At 41.1% G+C, this 24,486-nt stretch overlaps 1 protein-coding gene across 1 annotated transcript in view; it reads right to left on the reverse strand.

The window, feature by feature from the left end:
• The window catches only part of Parpbp (PARP1 binding protein), a 58,722-nt gene extending 35,555 nt beyond the window's left edge, over positions 1-23,167 (reverse strand). The window contains exons 1-3 of the mRNA XM_051139774.1: positions 23,099-23,167; positions 19,244-19,400; positions 3,458-3,688 (exon numbers count right to left, since the gene is read on the reverse strand). Of these exons, the coding sequence (XP_050995731.1) occupies positions 3,458-3,688; positions 19,244-19,396 (384 nt within the window). The 5' untranslated portion in view covers positions 19,397-19,400; positions 23,099-23,167. The remainder of the gene's footprint in view (positions 1-3,457; positions 3,689-19,243; positions 19,401-23,098) is intronic.
• Between the last annotated feature and the right edge of the window lie 1,319 nt (positions 23,168-24,486).

Here is a 24,486-nt window from a genome sequence, read left to right on the forward strand (position 1 = left end):
GTTTTACAATCAAAGAGCTTTTTTTTTTTTTTTTTTAAGGATAAAGTGGGTGGTACAAACATTTGTAAGGGTGATGCCAGCTTTATATTTAGTGGCTATGTGTCCAAAAGAACAAATGTCTGTGCCCTGTGTGGACCTCAGAGGAGGCTTCTGGCTGGTCTTCTGCATTAAGCTGGGTCACTGGTTTCTTTTTCTCGGTTTCAATGGTGAGGTGGTGCTGCGCGGCTTCCTCAAGATTCTGGAGCAGGCGACTTTCCCACTGCCTCACTCGCTCCATGACAGCTGCCCGCTTCGTGGGGTCTCGCTTTCCCCTGCGGGTCTTGTGGAGAATCTTGGGCAATGGTGAGTTCCGAGACATGGCTGTGAGAGACTGTCGCTTCTGTGGTGGATGTTCAACCAGTGAAGATAACACGGAGGGATCTTCCCCCGGAGCTGAGAGGTCCTGGCAGGGCCTTAACTGCTTACAGGGCCGCCTGGGCTTCCTTTTCCGAGAGGTAGCTGTGGTGCTGACCTCTGTCTCAGGAACGAGGACGTCTTTGGAAAGGTATGAAGGTGTTAGGAGTCCATCTTCCACCCTCCGTTCACAAAGGCTCAGGGCATCTCCTACAGGTCTCTGGCGACAGCTAAGGGTAGCTTCCTCAGGAGTCCTGTGTTCTGTGAGTTTTCTTAAGCGTGGGCCCATCAGGGGAAAGAGCTCTCTCGCCGGCCGGAGTTCAACGAAGGAAGCTGCGTCTGGGGCCCTCTCCTTGCAGCCGCGACAGTTGGAGCACGTGCCCTAACATCCACCCCTACGTCACCACACGGCATCCCCAGCAAGCGTGTCTTTGTTAGGTAAGATCCAGCAAGTCTTGTGCTGCTCGCGTGTTATCTGTGAATTTCTGTGTATTTAAGATGTTATTCTCCCCTTAACAGCCCTCTTTTGTTGTGAATATGTCGCCAGTTGACTTTTCGCTCTCTGGCCAAGGAAATCGTCCCGCTTGTCTCCATGCCAACAGGAAGCAATAGAATGACTTCTTGGTTAGAGAGGGAGACAGAGAACCCTGCCAGGCACAGATAACATCTGCTGATCTGTCACCGAGCGTCCACAGATCTCTGTGCCTAAGTTCTTCTGAGATGGATGTTTCTACTGGCCATAGGTCCTTGGTGGTCTAGACACTTGAAGTTCTTTTCATGTGAAACCCAACTCTACTCCAAATCTCTCTCCTTGATATTCCAGTTAAAACCCAAAGCCTTGTATGCTCCCAGATGGAGAAGAATTGTAATCTAGGAAGTAAGGTTCAAATTACCATGTTTCCAGGTCTACCTCACCTTTGTCTATCTTAACTCCCGATAATCTGTGCATTAAACTACAGCACACAAGAAACAAAGCAGCTCTATTACGACCATGAAGATTCAAGAGCATGAAGGATCAGAACTATTTGGGATATTCTGATATGTAACTTTAAAGAAAGCACAAATTAATTAGGGTTACATTTAATGTGCTTTTGAGAAGTCAACCACAGGTAAGTTTTGCTGTACAATTGTTGTTTCCTTGAGAAAACATTAGTGTCTGAGACCAAGTTGTTAGAATTCCAGAGTTTTGCTCACAAACTAGCACCTTGGCAGCTTCAGTTTAATTTTTGGCGCTCTGCAGAACCCTGCTGACCCTTGCAGACAATCTTCCACATAGACGGCCTGACGAGCAACCTTTACCTGTCCCATTTACTCAATGAGGACATGTGTTAGGGGACCCACTCCCCCTAAGCAGGGGGAAGAATGGGATGAAAACAGTCTGCCCAAGAGTTCCTGCAACTCAGTGCTTACATATAATTAGCTCTAGATATTAGCTGTATGGGGGCGAGTCAAAAACCAGCCCTATAAGCAAGAAAGAAATCTTCTTTCAAGGACACAGAGGACCACATGTGAATGTATACTTGAACAAGTTATAGTAGGGCAAAGGTCTGCATGACGTGCCAATGAAGTAAAGGCAACAAGCTACCCCATATCTGCTCTCCCTTTCCTACTTACTAACAGAAGATTTGCCTCCACCCTGGCACGTGACTACTCTGCATAAAGACTATATTCTCTACACACCCTCCACTAAGCTTTAAGCAACTAGACTGAAGCACAAAGTTTTTCCCTTAAAAGGAGAATGCCATTCCCCAGTCCTACCGCCTCCTGCAATGAGCACCACTGTACTGTTGCAACTCCAACAGCCCTGTGACCTTTAAGTGAGAATCACGTGGGTCTTCTACGTGAAATGAACTTCTACTTCCTCTAAACACATTTTTTAAAAATATTTGTTTTTATTTTATGTTCATGAGTGTTCTATTCTCATGCACACCAGAAGAGGAAATCAGATTCCACTAGACATGGTTGTGTGAGCTGCCATGGGGGTGCTGGGAACTGAACTCGGGTCTTCTAGAAGAGCAGCATTCTCTTAACCACTGAGCCATCTCTCCAGCCCTCTAAACACATTTTTATAGTAGAGATTTCCATTATACTGAATTTATATACTATTCCCAATTATCACATGAAAAGAGCTTAGTATTTCACAAAAGACAATAAATATTTCCTCCTAACTCCAGCTATATTCAGTCATTACCAGCATTTACTTAATACTTTATTGGCACACAGAAAGTAGTATTTTCAATACTCCAAAACTAAAACCTTTACATAACAAATAGATTCTAAAATAGTTCATCAATTCTAATATAAACAAATCTAAGATATACTATGGCTTTTAAACTTATACCCTATTAAAGGTAAATGTTTACGCACAGAAGTCTGTTATCTCATAGATATTATATCATTTTATCCTCTAATAGTAATACATGACAAGAGACAGGGTTTCTCTGTGTAGCCTTAGTCCTGGACTGACTTTGTAGACCAGGCTGGCCTCGAACTCATAGATGTACCAAATAAACAGATGTACATTCAACAAAAACGAAAAAAGTTGTAGACAGGAAATCTTTGATCTAATTCAAAAGAAATCTGGCATTTGGAACTTATTTCTTTGCCAAATTTTTATCTATTAAGAAAAATGTTCTTATACCAAAGAACAGTACCACAAGCCCAACAAAAATATTTCTTTTGTGTAAAAACTAACAGGGAGCAGTGGCACACACCTGTAATCCCAGCACTTGGGGAGGCAGAGACAGGTGGATCTTTATGAGTTCAAGGCTAGCCTGGTCTACAAAGAGAGTCCACTACATCCAAGGCTACATAAAGAGATTTTTTTTTTCTCAAAAACTAGCCTTTAAGTAGCTAAATTTTCCATTTTTAACATGATTTACAAAGCAAAAATATCAACTCATCATATCTTTTCTGTTTACCCAGTACTTTAGTACTGTAAATAAAGACTATTTTTTCTGCCTTCCACCATATTTCTAAGACTAGTAACTCTACAGTTTAAAATAAAAGTAATTTAGCTGAACTTTAATTTGATTAAAATAGAATTATTTTTTAGAATACTTACAGAGGACATCATGTTATTCTCACAATTAGAAGTCAAGGTGCTACATTTTTTATAAACATCAATCAGATCTAGCATATTACTGTTCTTCAAGAAATCATCATATGTATTCTTAATGTCTTCATAGTGGTCAACCACTTTCATACTTTCAATGGGCAAGTTCAGTTTCTCATGTAAGAGGTATTTCCACGTCAGTAAGACATCACTGAGACAGACTGTAAATTCTCCATTGTGCTGAAAAAGATGGGGAAAGAAAGATAAATTTGAGTGCTTGATGCTTGGACGTCCATTTAGCAAGGCTTTTAATTGATATGAGAAATGCATGTAGCATGTTGCTAAACACAAAAATTTTGATAATTTGATAAAATATAAACAAACAGGCAGATAAAAAAATTTAACAAATGGGGTTGGGCATGGTGGAGCACACTTTTAATCCCAAGACTTGGGAGGCAGAGGTTAGCCTGGTCTGTAAGTTCAAGGACAGCTATTGGAACACAGAGAAACCATGTCTTGAAAAACAAGGAACTGGGTGAAAGAAGAGATAGAGGGGATAAGTGGGGAGAAATCAGGTGAAGAGAGAGCAGAATGGGGAGAAAGGGGAAATTGGTGTTGGGCATCCCTGGGAAAAGCTGGAGACCTGCGATGGAGGAGGCTCCTGGGAAGATATAGAGGCGACCCTAGCCAAGACTTTTATAGCAGGGGACACTGAGGTTAAAGTGGCTACGTCCAATAGCTAGGCAGCACTTCCAGTGGAGAGTGGGGCATACCAACCCACCCATACAACTATTAACCCACCCACAAAACCCTCAATGCAAAATTTATTCTGCCTACAAGATATATAGGGATAAAAGATGGAACAGAGATTGAGGGAATGTCCAACCAATGACTGGCCCAACTTGAGACCCTCCCCATGGGAGAGACCCAACCCCTGACACTATTAATGATAACTCTACCATCCTTGCAGATGAGAACCTAGTACAGCTGTCCTCTGAGAGGCTTCATCCAGCAGATAATGGAAACAGATGACAAACCTTAGGCAGAACTCAGGGAGTCTTGTGGAAGAGTTGAGGTACGTATTGAGGGAGCTGGAGAGGTCAAGGACATCACAGGAAGACATACATAGCCAACTAACCTGGGCCCATGAGAGCTCATAGAGACTGACCCACCAACCAAAGAACATGCATGGACTGGTTGGTCCTAGGCTCCCTACACATATGAAGCTGATGGGCTGCTTGGTCCTCAAGTGGGTTCACTAGCAGTTAGAGCTGGGAGTATGTCTGTCTTGGACTCTGTTGCCTCCGCTAGATGCCATTTCCTTAGCAGGGATACCTTGTCTTGGCTCAGGGAAAGAGGAGACACTTAGTCCTGATGGGATTTGATGTGCCAGGGTGCATTGGTACCCAGGCAGGAGGGTGGAGTATGGGGAAAGAGGGTGGGAGGGTGGGACTGAGAGGAGAGGAGAGAGTGGGGTTGCAATTGGGATGTAAAATGAACAAATAAATAAATGAAAAAATTTAATAAATGCATAATCAACGTTTCATATCTTCAATTCCACTATATCTTTTACGCAAAGTAAAAGCATGAGCACACAATAAACTGGACTTTGCTAAAGTGTTTTTAATCTTTTACTTTATATACCCAATGCCAAGAGGCAGTCCTATAAAACAAAATATATTCCAAGTACTGGCTTTAAATTCAGTCTTAGTGTCAGGTTATTGTTATTATTACTTATTTCCAGTTTGTTACTATTGAAAAGAAACAAACGTTTCATTGCAAACCCTGGAGTCTGGAAAGATTTGTTTCTTCCCTGGTCCTAACTACACTAAATTATAATGAATAAGTGCCAAATGTCAAATTATGCTGCTTTCTACAAATACTTAGATGCTACTAAGCAGACAAATTTATTCTTTTACTTCTTGGATTCTGTTTTTCCTGAAAGACACCAAAAGATTGTGATCTGACTGTACTAGTGTGTGGTTTATGAGGGACCCAATAGCATTACTGACATGATTGCACCTCAGTATAAAAGCTTTCCTTAACGTATCTCCCTGGGTAATGACACGATACATTTTCAGCAGACATGCTAAAGGTTGCTTTGCATTCAATATGACCTTTTCCTCTATTAATATGCAAGATATTAATAATGGTGACAGCCAAAAAGCACCAGCCTTAACTCATTAAAAAATTCTAATTTTTCACTTTCAATTCACCATGAATAACAAATATGTTTTAGCATTCGTATGGGGTTCTGTGAAGGATAGGATGTGCTGCCTTCCACAGCTAAGCTTCTTCCAGTTTCTACTGACACTAGGACTTGTACAGTAGTCCCATTTAAAATGGATAGGTACTTAAGTAGTTAGCAACTGTTATCATTGGGATGAAATCTTAATCAAGAATAATACAAAATAAATCAATACACTCAAAGCATACATTTTTTGCATATTTGAATTACTAAAAACCTGTCTCTTTATATCTTTCATGATAATCAGTCACATATGTTCTTTGAGATCCAGATTTTAAAGATATTTAAGAGTGCCTGGGTGCAGAGGACTCTCTGGCACCCAGATCCCCAGAAAAGCCCCTCACTTGCAGACCACCAACACTCCTCCAGCACCCGCCCAACAGCCTCTCCTCTCCTCATCACCATACCCTGGCCCACACCTCCAGTGGATGCCCCCTGTTCTGTCAGCAACCACACCAGCAGCCAGTACCCTAGAACCCCTGGCAGGCTGCCAGAACTCCAGGCCCCAGCTCAGGCAGGGACCTTCTACTCAACCACAGGCCACTCTAGCTAGAATACCAGAAAGGACAACAGAAACCAAGAAACAAAACACCCATTCAACAAAGACAAACTCAGAAATAGGCACCAAGACCAATAATCATCCCAAATCCAGATACCTAGATGCCAGTGTAAAAATACAGCTGGCAATAGCCAGGGCAGTATGTCATCACCAGAGCACAGCTGTCCTACGACAGCAAGCTCTGGGTATCCCAACATGGATGAAGTATAAGAAAATGACCTTAAAACCAACTTTATAAAGATGATAGAGGTCCTTAAAGAGAAAATTAATAAATCCCTTCAAGAAAGCCAAGAAGGAGGGGGAAAAAAAAAAACATTGACAGAAACAAACTATTTGTTTAAAAAAATAAAACTATTTCCTGAAAATGGAAATAGAAGCAATAAACAAACACAAACTGAAGGAATTAGGGAAATAGAAAATCTACAGGAACTACAGATACAAGTATCACCAGCAAAATGCCAAGAATAAAACAGAGACTCTCAGGTGTTAAAGTTACAATAGAAGAAATACATCAGTCATAGAAAACATTACATTAAATCTAATCAATTCCTGACATAAAGCATCCAAGACATCTGGGACACTATTAAAAGACCAAACCTAAGAATAATAGAACTAAAAGAAAAATACCAGCTCAAAGGACCAGAAAATAGTTTTAGTAAAATCACAGGAGAAATTTTTCCTAACCTAAAGGAGGACACATGCCTATAAAGGTATAAGAAGCTTGTAGAACACCAAATAGACTGGACCACAAAAGGAAGTCCCCTCACCACACAATAATCAAAACACTAAACACACAGAACAAAGAAGAATATTAAAAGCTGCAAGAGAAAAAGGCCAAGTAACATATGAAAGCAGATCTATTCAAATTGCACCTGACTTCTCAATGGAGACTCTAAAAGCCAGAAGGGCCTAAACAGATACCCAGAAGACTCTGAGACCAAAGATGCCAGCCCAGACTACTACTCATCAAAACTTGCAATCACCACAAATGAAGAAAACAAGATATTCCATGACAAAACCAAACTTAAGCAATATCTATCCACAAATCTAGCCCTTCAGAAGGTTCTAGAAGAAAAACTCCAACCCAAGGAGGCTAACTACACCCACGAAAATACAGACAATAATCTCACACCAGCAAAACCCAAAGAAACCCAACACACACACACATACACACACACACACACACACACACACACACACACACACACACTATCACCAATAGCAAAAATAAAATAACAGAAATTTAAAAATCATTGGTAGATTTTTGGACCTGGCCAAGCAGGAGGCACCATCATGTGTGTTGACATTCATCACAACAAGGACTAAAAGGTACATGGAAAAAGTTAACGTAGGCCTATTCACAGATAGTATATAATATACATAAGTGGCCCCCAAAATTCTGCCAAGTAACTCTCTCAGCTGATAATCACCTTTAGTGAAGTGGCAGGATACAAGATTAACTCAAAAAATGAGCAATCCTCCTATACACAAGTGACAACCAGGGGAGGGGGAAAAAAACAGAAAAATAGCACCCTTTACAATAGCCACAAATCATATTAAGGTATCTTGGGGAAACTCTAACCTGTATGACAAAAAAAAAAAAAAAATCAAGGAAGGAAGGGTGGGAATGGGAAGATAAAAGCGAGGAGATAACAATCAGGATGTAATATGAATAAATTATAATAAAATTTTAAATGAGAAAAAAAACCTTCAAGGCTTTGAAAAAAGAAGTTGAAGATATCAGAAGATGGAAAGATCCCCATGCTTATGAATCAGTATGATCAACAAAGTAAAATTCCAACACAATTCTTTAAGACCTTGAAAGGAAAATACTCAACTTGTTATGGAAAAACAAAAACCCCAAAGTAGCTGAAACAATCCTGTACAATAAAAGAACTTCTGAAGGTATCATCATCCCCGATTTCAAGCTGTACTACAGAGCAATAAAAACTGCATGGTACTGGCAATAAAAATAGACAGGCTGATCAATGGAATCAAATCAAAGACACAGATGGAAATTCACATACCTATGGCCACCTGATTTTTAAGAAATACACAATGAAACAAAGACATCATCTTTAACAAACTGTGCTGGTCAAAAATAGATCCATATTCATCACCTTGCACAAAACTCAAGTCCAAGTGGATCAAAGACTTCAATATAAAACCAGATACAGTGAGCCTACTAGAAGGGAAAGTGGGTAATAACCTTGGCACAGAAGACAGCTTCCTGAACAGAGGACTGATAGTGCAGGCACTGAGAACAGCAATCAATCAATGGCATCTCACGAAACTGAAAGCTTCTAAAAGGCAAAAGACAGAGCTTACTCTCGTTCTGTTGACTACAGATAGTTAAAGTAAAATTATGCAAGTGCACCATCTTGTATATTACCAGACTAACACCGTTCACACTGGTATTGCAAAAAAGTTTTAAAGCCAAACAAAAGGGCACCCCACACACCAGCTTACAGAATCACATGTGTATCATGAGAGAATAATCTATGATTCAAACCAGTAACAACTGATGGAGAGAGTAAGTGGTCAGATTAGAACACGTTTTACTCTGAAAACAGGCCAGCTGACTAATGTATGAAGCCAGTTCAAAATGTTCAACTCTTTAATTCTTGGATGGATGTGAGCTGTACTTTACAAGAAAAAAAAATGAGAAGTGCAAGAATTACACTTCCTTTTGAGAACTTCTGTGTAAGTACTGCATCTGTATTATTCCTGATCCTTCTCTGCTGCACCCCCGGTCACTTCTTCATTATTGCTGCACGTACATATGTGCTGACTAGACTAGGTCGCTTCACAAACCAACTAGAGTTATCTGAGAGAACTTCAGTTGAGAAGATGTCTGCATAAGATCCAGCTATAAGGCATTTTCTTAATTAGTGATTGGTGGGGGAGGACCCAACCCACTGTGGGTGGATCCATCCCTAGGCTGGTGGTCCTGGTTCTATAAGAAAGCAGGCTGAGCAAGACAGGGTAAGGAATCCATGGCCTCTGCATCAGCTCCTGCCTCCAGGGCCTTGCCCTGTTTGAGTGCCTCTCCTAACCTCCTTCAATGGTGAACAGCAATACGGAAGTGTAAGCCAAATAAGTCCTTTCCTACCCCAACTTTGCTTTTTGATCATGATGTTTCATTGCAGCAATAGAAACCCTAACTAAGACCATATGTATGTGTATACACAACCTAATGAATTCATTTAGCATTATTTGAATGTACCCGAGTCCAGGACTAACCAGTTGGTATTGGACATGCTATGTACGAGTTTACTCTTGAAGAAAACTGATTGTCCCTCTCTTAGAAGCCACTGACTGCCTGAGGCTCTGCATTTAGGGAAGAGACTTTTAGAGTTTCCTCTCACCCACACAGGCATGTCAGTGTTGTAATTATGCAAGTCACATTCAGGCAACCATAGTGTTGAGATTTCTTGGTGCAGTTCCCCTATCATGTCTAGAGGACACTATGTAGCAGGAATGTCATTTTTAAGAGCATATGCACCCTGTATATAAAATTAGTTTATGATGACTCAGCTTTTAAATAAAATGTAAAATTTTAATTAATTTGACTTCATTTGGTACCATTAGAGAAAAGAGCATGGATTAATTATTTCTGTAAAATTAGTTATGCAAAATATCACCAACTCAGTTTCTCTGGTTACAAAATAAAATTTTACAGATTAAATAAAATTTGATAATTGTTAACTAAAATTATCTATTTTTATCTCTTTCCCCTTTCAAGGTAAAATAATTCTTGAAATGAAGATCGTTAAGTGTGTGATTGTTACGTACATTTATTCCTATTTGTTAGGCCATCTTCAAAGCTAAGAGTTTACCACAGGTGCTATAATAATTGCTCTGTGTGAAGTTATGAGGTATCTTTGGTTCATGCAGTAAAACATAAGTAACATTCTTTCACCTAACAAAGTGACAAATGCCCTATTATAGGGAAGATACACTGCCAGATTCAAACTGTGAAGCTATTTCTAAAGAAAAGGCCAAACAATAACTGTTCCCCAAAAATTTTTGCCAAGACACAAAATCAAAGGTCCCCAGTAAGGAGCTAGAGGCGCTGGAGCTAGGGTGAGGGTCTTGCTGAGCAAGTGTGAGGACCTGGGCTAGAATCCAGGTGCCCACGTAAAGCTGAACAAGTAGCTCTGTCTGTAACCTTAGACTGAAAAAGGAAAATGAAAACTGCCCAGAGCGACCGACCAGTGGACTGTCCATTGAAACAGTGAGGTTTCACCTGGGTACCCTGGCAAAAATGGTGAAAGAGTACTCATTTCCCCTTTCCCTTCCCACCCTCCAAATGTAACCCTCTACCACCTTCTTTCAAAATGACGGCCTTTTTAATTTTTGAGTTGTTCTTGTGTGTGTATGTGTGTTTGTGTCTGTCTTTCTGTCTGTCTGTCCATGTGTCCCTATAAATACAGCCCGTCTGTCTGTGTATTCCTAAATGTATAAAGACAACCTGTCTGCCTGCCTGCCTGCCTGCCTGTCTGTCTGTCTGTTCCTAAATGTATAAAGACAGCCTGTTCAGTCTATATGTTTTCAGGGCTGACCATTTGATGCGATCGGTGAACTCTTGTGTGGGAAGACTATCTCTCCCACTCTCAGCATTCCTTCGTTGCCTGAAGTGTTTTGTCTAAGGTAGAGGCCCTCAAGAGCATTCTGCATTAGCATAGCTAGTAGTTGGTCTTGTTCGGGTCACGTTTAGACAGCCATGGACTTCATGGATGTAGCTTCTGACATTTATTGGAGGTCGGCCTGATGTATTTTGATGATATTTACGCTTGTGGTCTCTGTGGCCCAAATTGTACCTTGTCTAAGAGCCTAACCTGTTTGACCAATAAAAGGCCATCACACCTGGGCAGGGCAAATGGGATAGGCGTGGCTAAGGTTCCCAGGCTTTGAGAGACAGACAGATTCTTGAAAAAGAGGAGGGACAGGAGAAGAGCGGGAAGGAGGAGGCCACACCCATGGCTAGAGAAAGGAAGAAGCCCAAGGCCAGTGGATGGAGAGTGCGGCCCAGATGGAGAGCATTAGCAAGTATTTAGGATTATGATGGGAGGGAGCTCGATAGAAATCATCAGAAGCAGATGGCGTGGGAGGTAGTTTAGGAGATTAATATCTGCTCTGCCCCAGGTGAACCGACTATTTTTAAATATTACATGTGTCTGTGTCTTCTTTGATTGCCAGCGGGTTAGAAAATACTGCCATAATAATAATTATAGGACTAGTAATAAACATTATTAGGCTATACTGATAAATTAGCCACAACAGACATTTCTAGGAGACACAATCTGACAGCCAACTTCATGATTTTGTCTCTCACAATCTTCCTGCCTTTTTCTACTATGTTTCCTGAGCCTCGCGTGATCTTCGCCAGCAAGTGATGTAATCTTCTATATTCTGGCCATTCAGATAGGTGTAGAGTGGTATCTTGTTATCTTTAGTTCTCTAATGGCAGATGATAGTCCACATCTTTGTGTATGTTTACTGTCTGTATATGTTCTGTAAGGCCTTTTATATAGTTTTAAAAGATTTGTTAAGCCGGGCATTGGTGGCGCACGCCTTTAATCCCAGCACTCAGGAGGCAGAGGCAGGTGGATCTCTGTAAGTTCGAGGCCAACCTGGTCCACAAAGTGAGTCCAGGGCAGCCAGGGCTACACAGAGAAACCCTGTCTCAAAAAAACAAAAAGCAAAGAACAAAAAAAGAGACGAAAGCTAAGTAATATTGAAGATATGGAGAAAGAAGAACCGCTGTACTCTAAACAGGTGTGAAAATTAGTGCACCTGTAACAGGAAAGCAGTGTGAGTGTTCCTTAAATATTTTTGAATATATGCACGAAATGCATGTACATTCAATTTTATAGATCATGAACTACAAGAACGAAGACAGAGACTAACCCAAACACCACATTGGGTCACTTCAATGTCCTGTTCTCATCAGCAGACAAGTTACCTGACAAAAATAAACATCTGAACTAAAGGACACTTGAGACCAGATATTGCTAGAACACTCCATCCAGTGGTGCAGAGTATACATCCTTCTTAGCAGCACATGGAACTTTCTATAAAATCAGTCATATAATAGAACACAGAGTAAATCTCAACAAATATAGGCACATTGAAATAACTTTGTGTATTCTATATGGCCACAAAGAAACAAAAGTAGAAATATACAGCAAGAGAAACTACAGAGCATATACAACCTCGCAGTTATTGAACACACAATTAGACAATGAAAAGGTTATTGGAGATCAAGAAGCTCTTAGAATTGAATGAAAATGAAAACAGAGCATACCAAAAGCTACGGGACCAATGCACTCAGTCCTGAGAGGGAACCTTACAGCTGTTAGTGCCTATGTTAAAATATCACACAGATTGAAAACAAATAACAGTGCATGTTAGGGACTTGGGAAAATAAGAATGGTTCAAACCCAAAATCAATAAATAGAATAATTACAAGCAGAGTAGAAGTTAATGAAAAGGAAACTTAAAAAAAATAAGATATCAATGAAATAATGTGTTGGTTCTTTGTAAAAGATAAACAATATTCATAAACTCTTAGCCAAACTAACCAAAAGACAAAACCTAAATTGATAAAATTATATAAAAAGGAAATGTTAGAAGATACCAATGACATCATCAGGAGACATCTTAAAGACTTATATTCCACAAGCCTAGGAAACCTAAAGGAAGCTGAGCACTCACCAAGATTAAACAAAGAGTAGATAAACAATTTTAAGTAGATCTATAGCAAACAAGGAGATTAAAACAGCAATAACAAGATTTCTCAATATCAACAACAATAAGAAAAGCTCCCAAGCCCAGGTGGATTCACTTCAAAATTCCAGATGGAACTTAATGAACTGACTTGAATGTTTCTCCAAGGAGAGGAAGTCTATGGAAATGTTTTTATGATGCCAGTATTATCTTGATACCAAAAACTAGATAAAGACACAACAAAACAAAGAGAAAATTACAGACTAATCTCTATGATGAACATAAATGCAAAATTTCTCAATAGAATACTCACAAATGGAGTTAAATAACACATGGTCAAGTTGCCTTCAATCCAGAGATGCAGAAATAGCTCAACAGAAGCAAGTCAATAAGTGGACTACACCACACAACTGGACGCATGGACAGAAATCACACAATCATCTCATTAGATACAGAAAACATCTCTTCGTGAGAAAAGGACTAGAGAGACCATGAGGAGCATCTCATCATAATAAAGGCTGTATAGAACAAAGACAAAAAACAAACCAATGGCAACATCGTATTTGATGGGAGAAAATTCAATTTCCATTAAAATTGCAAACAAGAGTATCCATTTCCTCCACACTTAATACAGTGTTTGAAGCCTTAGCTAGAGCAGTAAGAGAAGGAGATAAATGGGATACAACTTGGAGGGGGAGAAGTCAAACTATCTTTGTTTGACAATGATAGGCTTTTATAACAAAAGAAAAAAGAAAAAACCCAAAATCCAGCTGGCTCAGCAGGTTACAAAAAAGGCACTTGCCACACAAGCCTGATGACTTAAATTCAGTTCCCAGAACCCACAATTTAGGAGTGAACAGATTGACTTCCACATACACAGCATGGCACAAGTGAACTTGCACACACATACACATACACACATACATATGAACCTGCCTACACGCGCGCGCATACACACACACACACACACACACACACACACACACACACATTGTAAAAAAAAAAAAAAAAAAAAAAAAAAGAGCCTAGCATAGCTGTGCTTTGAGAGGCTCCACCCTACAACAATCTATACAGATGCTGAGACTCACAGCCAAACATTAGGTGGAGCACAGGGAGTCTTGTGGAAGAGTTGAGAGAAGGAAAGAAGGACCCGGAGGAGACAGGAGCTCCACACAACCAACAGAGTCAATTAACTTGGGCCCAGGGTGGCTGGCAAAGACTGAAATACCAACCAAGGACCATGCGTGGACTGGACCTTGGCCCCCTACACAGATGTAGCCAGTGAGCAGTTTAGGCTTCATGAAGGTCTCCTACAAGGGGAGCGGGGTCTGACTCTAACATGGACTCCGTTGCCTGCTTTTAAATCACTTCCCCCTGGAGGAGCTGCCTCACCAGGCCACAGGGGAAGAAGAAGAGGGGCTCAGTCCTGATACAACTCAATGTGCTAGGGTGGGTTGGTGGGGAGGGAGTACTCCTCTTCTCTGAGGAGTAGGGGAGGGGGATGGGGAAAGAGGGAGGGAAGGTGGGACTGGGAGGAGAGAAGGGAGGGGGCTAAGACTGGGATGCAAAGTAAATAAATAAAGGGATAGATGGATAGATGGATAGATAGATGGATGGATGGATGGATGGATGGATGGATGGATAGATGGATGGGTGGATAGATAGATGGATGGATGGATGGATGGATGCATGGATAGATGGATAGATGGATGGATGGATGGATAGATAGATAGATAGATGTTAGATAGGTAGAAAAAAACAACCAAAAGTATTTTTAAAAGACCCTAAATATTCCAACAGAAAGCTCTTCAACTTCCAGCAAAGTTGCAGGATCCAAAATTAACACAGAAAAAGCAGTAGCTTTCCTATTTACTAAAGCAAACCTGCTGAGAAAGAAGGGAAACAATCTCATTCACTATTGCCTTAAAATACAAATGCAACACAGAATAAGCCTAGTCATGAAGCAAAACGTTAATGACTTTTGAAATTTTTGAAACATTAAAGAAAGAATTTAGAGCACTAGAAGATAGAAAAAATCACCCAAGAAAGGCGGGAAGCTGGGTGAAAGACCCATCCATCCACTCTGTCACACAAAGCCAAAATCTGTTGAAAACCAGCACTCTATATGGTCACTAGGAAAAAAACCTTCCCACAAGGCTGTGATTGGGATCCCACTGAATCAATTGGAAATAACTTTAGTACTGTGTATCACTTGGGTTCTTCACTCAGATTTTCCCCAAGGATTGTTTTCTATTAGCAGAGGACACTAAATTAAATATAGAATAGCAGCATAGTAAAATTTCCTAAAATTAACAACTATACTGTGGCCACACAAGAGAATAGCATTAGATATGAAATAGAGGCTCAAGTTTTTAGGGATAAAAGCTCAAGCTGCCCACTACTTCCTGTCACATGATTCATAAAGAAGTATATGATTATGTGTACATATATTTGTACTATATATGAATATAAGTATATTTACGCATATATGCACACATAACTATTTGAAAGAAGAAAGGAAGGAAGGAAGGAAGGAAGGAAGGAAGGAAGAAAGAAAAGAAACAAAGCTGGGCAGTGGGTGGCACATACCTTTAATCCCAGCACTTGGGAGGCAGAGGCAGGCAAATCTCTCAGAATTTGAGGCCAGCCTGCTCTCCAGAGTAAGTTTCAGAATGGTCAAGGCTACACAGAGAAACTCTGTTTCAAAAAACGAAAACTAAAATAAAATAAACAAAAAATGAAAAGTATATGGAGACAACAGAAAGATGGGTGACTGGTTGCTCGGAACTGAAAGGATGAACAGATTACATTAACCAGCCTCCAGTAGGAGATGAGCAGCGCCCATCACGGGAAAACATGCTGTCATGATTCCTCAGAAGGTAATGGCTTTTCAGGATCATGGCCATCATTTGCAAGTTGTTTCACTCAAAAATGGTTACTATGTACAAAGTAACAATAAAACATCCAAAATGTAGGGACACTCTACAAAATAAGTGATTGATAGACCTAAAAATGTCAGTCCTAATAGACATAAAGGCTGACTCACAATAAAAGAGAATAAAGAGATTCTAACAGCAATTCCATGATCTTGGGTGAGGAAAATTTGTTATAAGTCATGATGTTCTGAATGAGACATGTCCTCCATGGGGTCATGTATTTGAATCCTTATCCCTTGTTGGGGGCACTGTTTGGGGCGATTATGGAACTTTTAGGGGGGGCATTACTGGAGGAAGTTTGTCACTGGGATGGGATTTGAGAGTTATAGCCTCGCCCCATTCCATTTCACTCTCTGCTCCCTGCATGTAGAAAGAGATGAGATCTCCCAGCTTCCTGCTCAGGCCACCTGCTAGTGAGCAATAAGGACTTCGCCTCTGGAAGCTTAGCCAAAATAAATTCCGGTCACGGCATCTCATCACAGCAACGAAAAGGAACCAGAAGAAGGTCTACAGACCAATTCTACTGCAGTCTTTAAAGTATAAGAATCAAAATACACACACAGGCAAACTGTCATGACGTTTAAAAGGACGATCGTGTATAAATGTGGCGACTGGATAGCTGATGAACTAAAGTAGAAGGCACACAGGGATCTGTGCACTAGTCCTTCAACTTTCCCATCAACTTAACTTTTATTACCAAAACACTAAGTAAAATAAGTACTACTTCAATTTGCTCAATGTACCTATGTACCATTGATTTTTTTAATAGCCGTAATGAAAAAATATATAAACAAACAGGACATGTAAACGCCACGGCCTACTGGGGCTATCCTGTCCCGTAGGGATTTCTCAAGCACCTGCTGGTGCCTCATCCTGTCTTACCTCCTACTTCTTGACCTAGTCAATGATATTCCTTCCTTTATGGTTCAACTTCATCATCCTTCATGTTCATCTTCATCTCTTTTTCCCAATCAAGCACTTGGTCTCAGAGCCCCATAGACTGCTCGTAGCTATTATTTGCATATACTGGCATAATTATCTGCTTAATGTCTTCTTCACCTTTGGCTCATAAAGTAGCTTCAACATCCCAGCTCACCATTCTACCTCCAGCTTACCACAATGCCTACAACATAGTCAATGCTTAAAATAAAGAAAAGAGCAGTGTCAGCAACTGCAGACCTGCAGCCTTCCAGGCAGAAGCAAGAGTTACAAGAAAGGCACACGCACGTGCCACCAAGGTGGGGCGTTCCCGGCATGCCTGAGAAACAGTGGGGGCTAGCTACAGCAGTTTGTGTAAATTTCCCTATTTCTTCCCATTTTTGCCTTAATGGTACTTTCCAGTTGAAATTTTCCTGCTCTTAAAACTGCCACACCCCTCTCCCTCCACCCCTATTTATTACACCTTAGCTTGGGTCTTTATATCTCCATAGCACTTATGATGACCTAAAATGCTTCTGTCTTGAGTAGTGAGTAGCTGCATTTCTCCACAAGATTAACTTTGTAACATCAGGGAGTCCCTAAATTGTTGTATCTCCAATGTTTATAGCAATGACTAAGACATAAAAGCTCAATAAATATTTTTTAATAAATACATAAGATTAAAACATTGCCAAAATCCTTCTCCATTCAAAATCATCTATATACTGGTTTACATATACAAAGCTGTGAACTCTCCATGCAAAGGCAATTCTACTAGGATTTGAATATGAAATGTTTCCCATAGATTTATGAATTGAACGCCTGGCCGCCAATTTGTAACACTTCTTTGGAAGGTACTAGAGACTTTAGGAGATGGGGCCAAGTTGGAGGTTACTGGGGGCATGCTTTGGAAGGCTACATTCCATCAAAGGTGCAGTTCTCGCTGCCTCCTATCTGTCATGAGTGGAGGAGCAGCTGCTGCCATACACTCTCACTGCCAGGATATGCTTTGCCTCGCCATGGACCCCAAAGTAATATAGTCAAGGCTGAATGGCTGAATTAAGACCTGAAAACCATAAGCCAAAGCAAGTTCATATGCGCCTTTATTTCCCACAGGCACTTGTCACAGAGGCAGGGGGAAAAGTGACTAACACTCTACCCTTTGATGTCAGCTTCTGAATTTTTAGGTGTTAAAATAATTTTCCTTTTTAAAGAATGGTTATATTACATATTAACTGTTTTGTTTTTCTTTTTCATAAATGGCTTCATTTAGAAAGGATCCTATCAGTGTTTAATACTTTATGAAAGTTTATTGGTCTGTGAAATCCAGAATGCCATTTCACTACCCATGCCAAGACACTGAAACTATCACTCATCACTCTGCAAACAAGCTCTTCCATAGATAAGCTACTGTCTTTATCAACTCTAAACCATGACTTTGCTTTCCCTGAACTTCTCTAAACCCTCCCTCTCTTTACCCCTTCTCTAAATCCTCCTTTCTATCTAGGATCGATCTATAAACAAGAAGCCTTCCTTTGCCATCCTAGCCTGCATTTATCCCACAACCATCACCCATGGAAAGTCAGTGGGCCCACACTATTTTCTAAAAGGCAGTTTCCAGCAGATCACTGGAGAATGATTAGGGAAACAAGGTACCAACTTCTATTTTTTGTTGTTGGTTGGCAGTACTGAAGATTGAACCTTGTGTCTCCCATGAGCTAAGGAAGCATTCTGCCAGTGAACTTTCTCCAGTTATTTTGAGACAGAGCCTTAAAGGCCCAAGGCATGGGCTGGCCTGTAACTCACTCTTTAGTCCAGATAGGTCTTGAACTTCTAATCATCCTGTCTCTGTCTTCTGAGAAACTGAGTTTCCAGGCCTGTGCCAACAAACTCCAATAAACTAGTTTTTTGTTTTGTTTTGTTTTAAGATCTCCAAAATGGGAATCCTACAGAAGCAGGAAAGGAAGGGTTGTAGGAGGCAAAGGGCTCAAGGACACCACAAGAGCACAGCCCACAGAATCAACTAAGCAGGGCTCAGAGACTGAACCAACAATCAGGGAGCTTCTTTTAGGGAACAATGGAACAATTATTAAATAAGAATATATTTAACTATAAGTTTCGGATTTAATCTTTATGATTTTTTTCGAGATATCAAATGTCTACATTCCAAATTCAAATTATTCACATGAAATAAGTCATTTCAGATACATAGGCAATGTTTCTCAAAAAATTCCAGCTGCAATATCTTAACACAGATATACAGAAGCATTTCGGAAACATCTCATTTTAGGAGGGCAAAGACTGCAAAGAAAATAATGCATTTAATCAAGCTCAAGCTTATTATAATGGGCAACAAGTTAAATTCGGTGTAAAAAACATTAAGCTAAACATAGTTTACTGACCTGTTTGTTGCTTTCTGCTATGGAAAGCTGCAGTGCCAAAAGCATGGAGTCTGGACCACATAACGTTGTTCTTTCAGAGTTACAAAGAGCACGCCAATTCCTTCTAAACTCTTTAATCATGTCCAAGACAGACGTCTGATTACACACAGTCATTCTCCTAAAGTAGAACAGAATACAATGTTAAAGTGACTTGCTTTAATTGGAAAGTAACATTTAACATGTGTGAGCAAGCATGGTTAGAAAAAAATAAGTAGCGGACAAGAGGTCATTTCACATTTACCAAGATTGCTTTTAATTAAATCTAGGAAAACAGAATAATACAATTTCTACCCAATCATATTTTCCTCTACTTTAGTTTTTTTAAGCCAAATCTTTTGAAATACCAAAAATCCAACCTTCAATTTTGAAAATTCACATAAAACAGACATGCAAATTCTGCAAATTTATAATTATAGACACAGACATCACTAATTAAGTCTGTATTTTAAGATAGTTGTTTTGAGAAAAATGGTACTAAAAGTGGCAGATTAGGGGGAGGGGTGTTTCCTCTCATTCCTGAATTGTCCCAAAAGAAGTGGTTTACTTTTCTACCCATTTGAGTCTGGAACAGTCTCATGACTTGATTTGACTAGTAGATTATGAGATAATAAAAATTCTAGCTGGGCATGGTGGCACATGCCTTTAATCCCAACACTTGGGAAGCAGAGACAGGCAGATCAATGTGAGTTCAAGGCCAGCCTAGTATACAGAGTCCAGGACATCCAAGGCTACACAGAGAAACCTTGTTTGGAAAAAAATGTAAAAATAAAAATTCTAAGCCTAAGCCTTAAGAGGTTTGAACAAAAGAGTTACTACAGCAAGGGTCTAGAAAGGAGATTTCAGTAGTGTTTCCACTGAGAATATTTTACTACTGTGCTAAACTGTTTTTATAAGCAATATATGTTTTATGATGAACATCTAATTTCCTTTGAGTCTGGAGTTTTGAGTACATGTTGGACAGGGCATGCCTATGAGTCTAGTCCCTGGCAAAAACTCTGGCAGAGCTTCTGGAACATTCCTTGATAGACATCACTTCCGATGGATTGTCACAACATGTGGCCAAAAGAATTAAGCATGACTCTGACTCTATCACAGGGCCATTTAAAAGCCTGTGCCTGATCTCCCTGGACTTCACATCCCATGCCTTTTCCCTTCGCTGGCACCATCCTGCTCCTTCTGAGTAATAAATAATTCACATCCACAACTACACCCAAATGTTGAGGTCCTCCTAGCAGATACCCATCTTACTCTCTTGCCGACCTGAGCCTGCTGTACCAAGCCAGCTAACCTGCTGAAGAAGACATGTGAAGGAGAAGTAAGGCATTCCAGCTGACAACTGACACCTACTCACCGGCACAATGAGGCCACCCTATTCCTTGGAGACCCCGAAAACACAGAAGGTAAACTTCAGCAGCATGGGTCATCTCTGCCAAGGCGAGCAGAGGAATCAACTACCTGACCCAGTCCAGACTGCTCACCCACAGAATTTTAAGCAAATACCTGTGAGCAAATACTTGGGTTATTTTCCAGTGACTGGGTTCTTGGTGTTCTTTTCCAGATAATCAACGTGCTGCCTAACACACGAAGGCACACAGTGCCAGATACTTTTCAAAGGTGTCATATTAAATACTTTGCTTAGTTTTCATGACTGTCCTAATGATGTCAGTCTCTGATTATCTGCACTTGACCCATGAAGAAAGTAATGTCCAATGACACAAAGCAACTAAGTAGCTAAAAGACATAAATCCAAGATTTCTAAGTTTTTCATAACGTCTCCTGGATGCATACAAAACCCTTTCAAAAATGACCTGACGTGGTGTCTATATTCTAGAGACCAACCCTAGGTGGTGCCCTGTTTGCTGTCAATTCTTCTTCCTCATGGCGTTCATCTTTTCTGAAATGTCTGTCTATGCGTGCGTTTTCGCTTATGTGGGAGTTCACTTGTACAGAGGCCCAAGGTTAACAAGGAGTGTTTGCCTCTCTTGTTCTTCACCTTAGATTGAGGACCAGCGTCTTGAGGACCAGCGCTCACCATATCAGCTAGTCTGGAGAGCCAGCTTGCTCAGGTGTCTCTTGTCTGCACCTGCAGCACACGGGGATTGCAAGCAGACTACTATACCGGCGGCGTTTCTATTCATTCTGAGGATTTGGATTCCGGTCCTCATAACCGTGCAGATGCTTTATCCACTGTGCCCACCTCCCCAGCCCCGACTCACTCATTCCTTGACGGGCATCTAGGACATCACCATATAACTCGGCTGCTGTGGAGAGTACAACAATGGGGATGTAGGTGTCTCAGGTTTATCCAATAAAAAAAAAGGCACACATCACTTGCCAAATAATAAATTATAATCTGTGATGTATACGATTTGGCTTGCCTGAAATAAATGAGTGTTTAGATTTCTATAAATAAGATCTCACCCAGAATTAGATCGTCCTGACTCCCTGGCTCCATCATCTGCTATGCCTCGACTTCCTTATAGTGAAAATGAAAAAAAAAAAAAAAAAGTTCTTATCTTGTATAGTTTTATGAAAAGACTGAACTACATATAAAGCTTTTACAGCAATGCCAAGCACATTTTTAAGGTTTTTGCATTAAAATGGAAAGAGCATTACTAGCAGTGTCAGAAAGCCAGGAGTCTCTCATCTAGGAGTCTACAACTTTTTTGGAAAGAGGCAAATACTAAATTTTTGAGACATTTAGGCTATGCAGTCTGTGTCGCAACCATTTCCCTTGACCTTGTCATTTTATAAAGGCAGTCAGGAACAACGCATATACAAACATTGCTGGGCCCCGCTAGAATTTTATTTATGGACAATAAAACCTTGTTTTTATATGCTTTTTCAGAAGTCACAACATATTCCTTGTTTTCACCAACAATTCAAACATGTAAAGACCATGTTTAGCTCTGGAACTGGCCGTCCACAAATAAGCACTGCAGCTGGCCTCTACTGCAGACGCAGCTTTTCCGGGGCTGCCTAAGCCTGTTTTAACTTTATCCCTGGCTGCCCGGGCAGACGTATTATCAGAAAGGAACCGGGACTATGCCTCACCCTCTGTTCTTTATCTCCAAGCCTGTTGTGAAGAATCAGTGAGACACTGAATATGAAAATGACAAAACTAGTGAATGTGAGTGAAGAAAGAGGCGGGAAGGGAGGACGAACTAGAAAAGCAGAGGTAGAATGCGGCGGAAGCAGTAACTCTTGCTTTAAAACTGCATCCAAGGTACACCGGAGCAGAAATTTTGAGACAGGAAATTGTCGATGGAAAGGCAAAATGAGAGCGCTACACTGCCCAGCATCCCTGCTACCACAAGCCTGCACTGGCTGTACATCGTGATGAACATAAATTTCTTCACGTCCGTACAGGGGACGGTAACATCTACTTAACAGAATTATGAGGCATCAGTGAACCAAATGTGCAAATTCCTTATAGCCAGCACTTAGAAAAATCTCCATTAAGAAAGTGACAGTTGACAATGTTATTCTCCTAGTCTGCTCCAGGATGTCCCTTTAAAGGGTGGAAGAGCAGACAGATTCTGCACATGTCCTGCGACAGACAGATCGGTCTAATGGACTGAAAGCAGATCTTGATGGGCTCCCCCGTCGAGCCCTCGCGCCCTCCCAGGTGCTTTTTCACAAACTTCTGTGAAATCGGCCTCAAAGAAGCCAGAAGTCAGGGCGAAGCCACCGCACAGACAACACCCCTGACGACTGACACAAGGCAAGGCTCTGTCCCCGAAAAGCCTTCACAAAGCAGCGGCCTGAGTTACGACTCGAAATGCGACCGCGGAGCAGGGTAAAAGCCAGATTCACCTAGTTCAGCGACCCAGGCGGGTGCAGGTAGAGGCCGGAGTGGTGCAGCGGGGATGCCGGAAGGCGAAGGTTTGACGCGCCGCGGCGTCTCGCAGTTCAAACCTCGCGGCAAAACCCGGGAACCAATCGCCGCGCTCGCCCTCCGACCCGGAAGCAGAGCCGGCGCACGCCGCGGCCACACACGGACTGCAGAGCTGTGCTCGGGTTGCCTTCTTGCCCTAGGTGCGTACAGATCGCGGAGGCCGCCAGCTTGTGCCGCTAACCCCAGGGACCCTTCCCGGTCCCCCCGAGTTCTTCCCCGTGACCCCGCGAGGTGGGTCGTGAGAGGCGTGGGGGACACACTTCAGAGACTTGACTGCTTGTTCCGCGCCTTCCGGGGAGGCCCTGGGAATGTTGGCATCCCCCCGCCCCCCATCCCAAAGGCTTTAAAGACCTGGAAGTGAGGGGTCACCATCAAATCCGGGACCTAGAATCTCCTGCACGTCCTATTCCTCTCTGCTTTATGGACTTTTTCATCTGCTGGTCACGCATCACGCGTGTCCAGTCTGGAATGTTCTTTAAGGTTAAGCTCCCTGAGGTGGGACTCATGTGAAAGTCAGATACTCAAAAGGTATTTAATGTGGAGGTTTTTTGTTTTGTTTTGAGCCTAAAACGACCCCTCCTTTTCGTGAACAACAAATTAAAATTATTCTCATATGAGAATGCTATTTTCACAGTGCACACTACCCATCCCGTGACAAATTAGTTGAGGCTTGTGACAGGCGTTATAGCAATTGGTAGCACACATTACCCCAGGTCCTGTATTTTTGTATCTGCTCATTTTAGTGCATGAGTTAACTCCGATTTGTAACGTACCCCTAGATGCTAGCATCTTTCAAGGCTCTTAGACTCCTTGTCTCTTTAGGCAGTGTTAGCAATTTACAGCTCATCCCACCCTTGATGCGAGTTCAACTGGATTGTCAAATTAGAATATTAAAAGTCATATAATCAAAGCAAGTAATGCAGCATAGTCCTGACAAAGGCAAGTGTGTGTATTTGTGTTTTCTCTAGCATTTGGGCCCAAAACATCTAAGTCTTTTAAATCCTCAACCTGTTAACTTGGCAAATTTCTTCATAGGCAAAAAGGGGACTATGGGTATACTAAAGTTTATGGAATTCTTAAGTATAATGATGTCAGCAAAATGTAAAACATGCCAACTACAAATAGTCCTGTGTCTCTGTTACTTAATAATTTTATGAATCTATTTTTATTAAATTTATCCATGTGTGTGTGTGTGGTAATATAAACAGAATTCTCTTTTGAGCTGCCTCTGACATGCAATACCAAGCTTTATTATGTGTCGAATGACTAACTCTTTTTAAATTTTGTTTGTGATCCACGATTTCGT

This window comes from Acomys russatus, chromosome 31 (assembly GCF_903995435.1).
Source record: "Acomys russatus chromosome 31, mAcoRus1.1, whole genome shotgun sequence".
Lineage (NCBI taxonomy): Eukaryota > Metazoa > Chordata > Mammalia > Rodentia > Muridae > Acomys > Acomys russatus.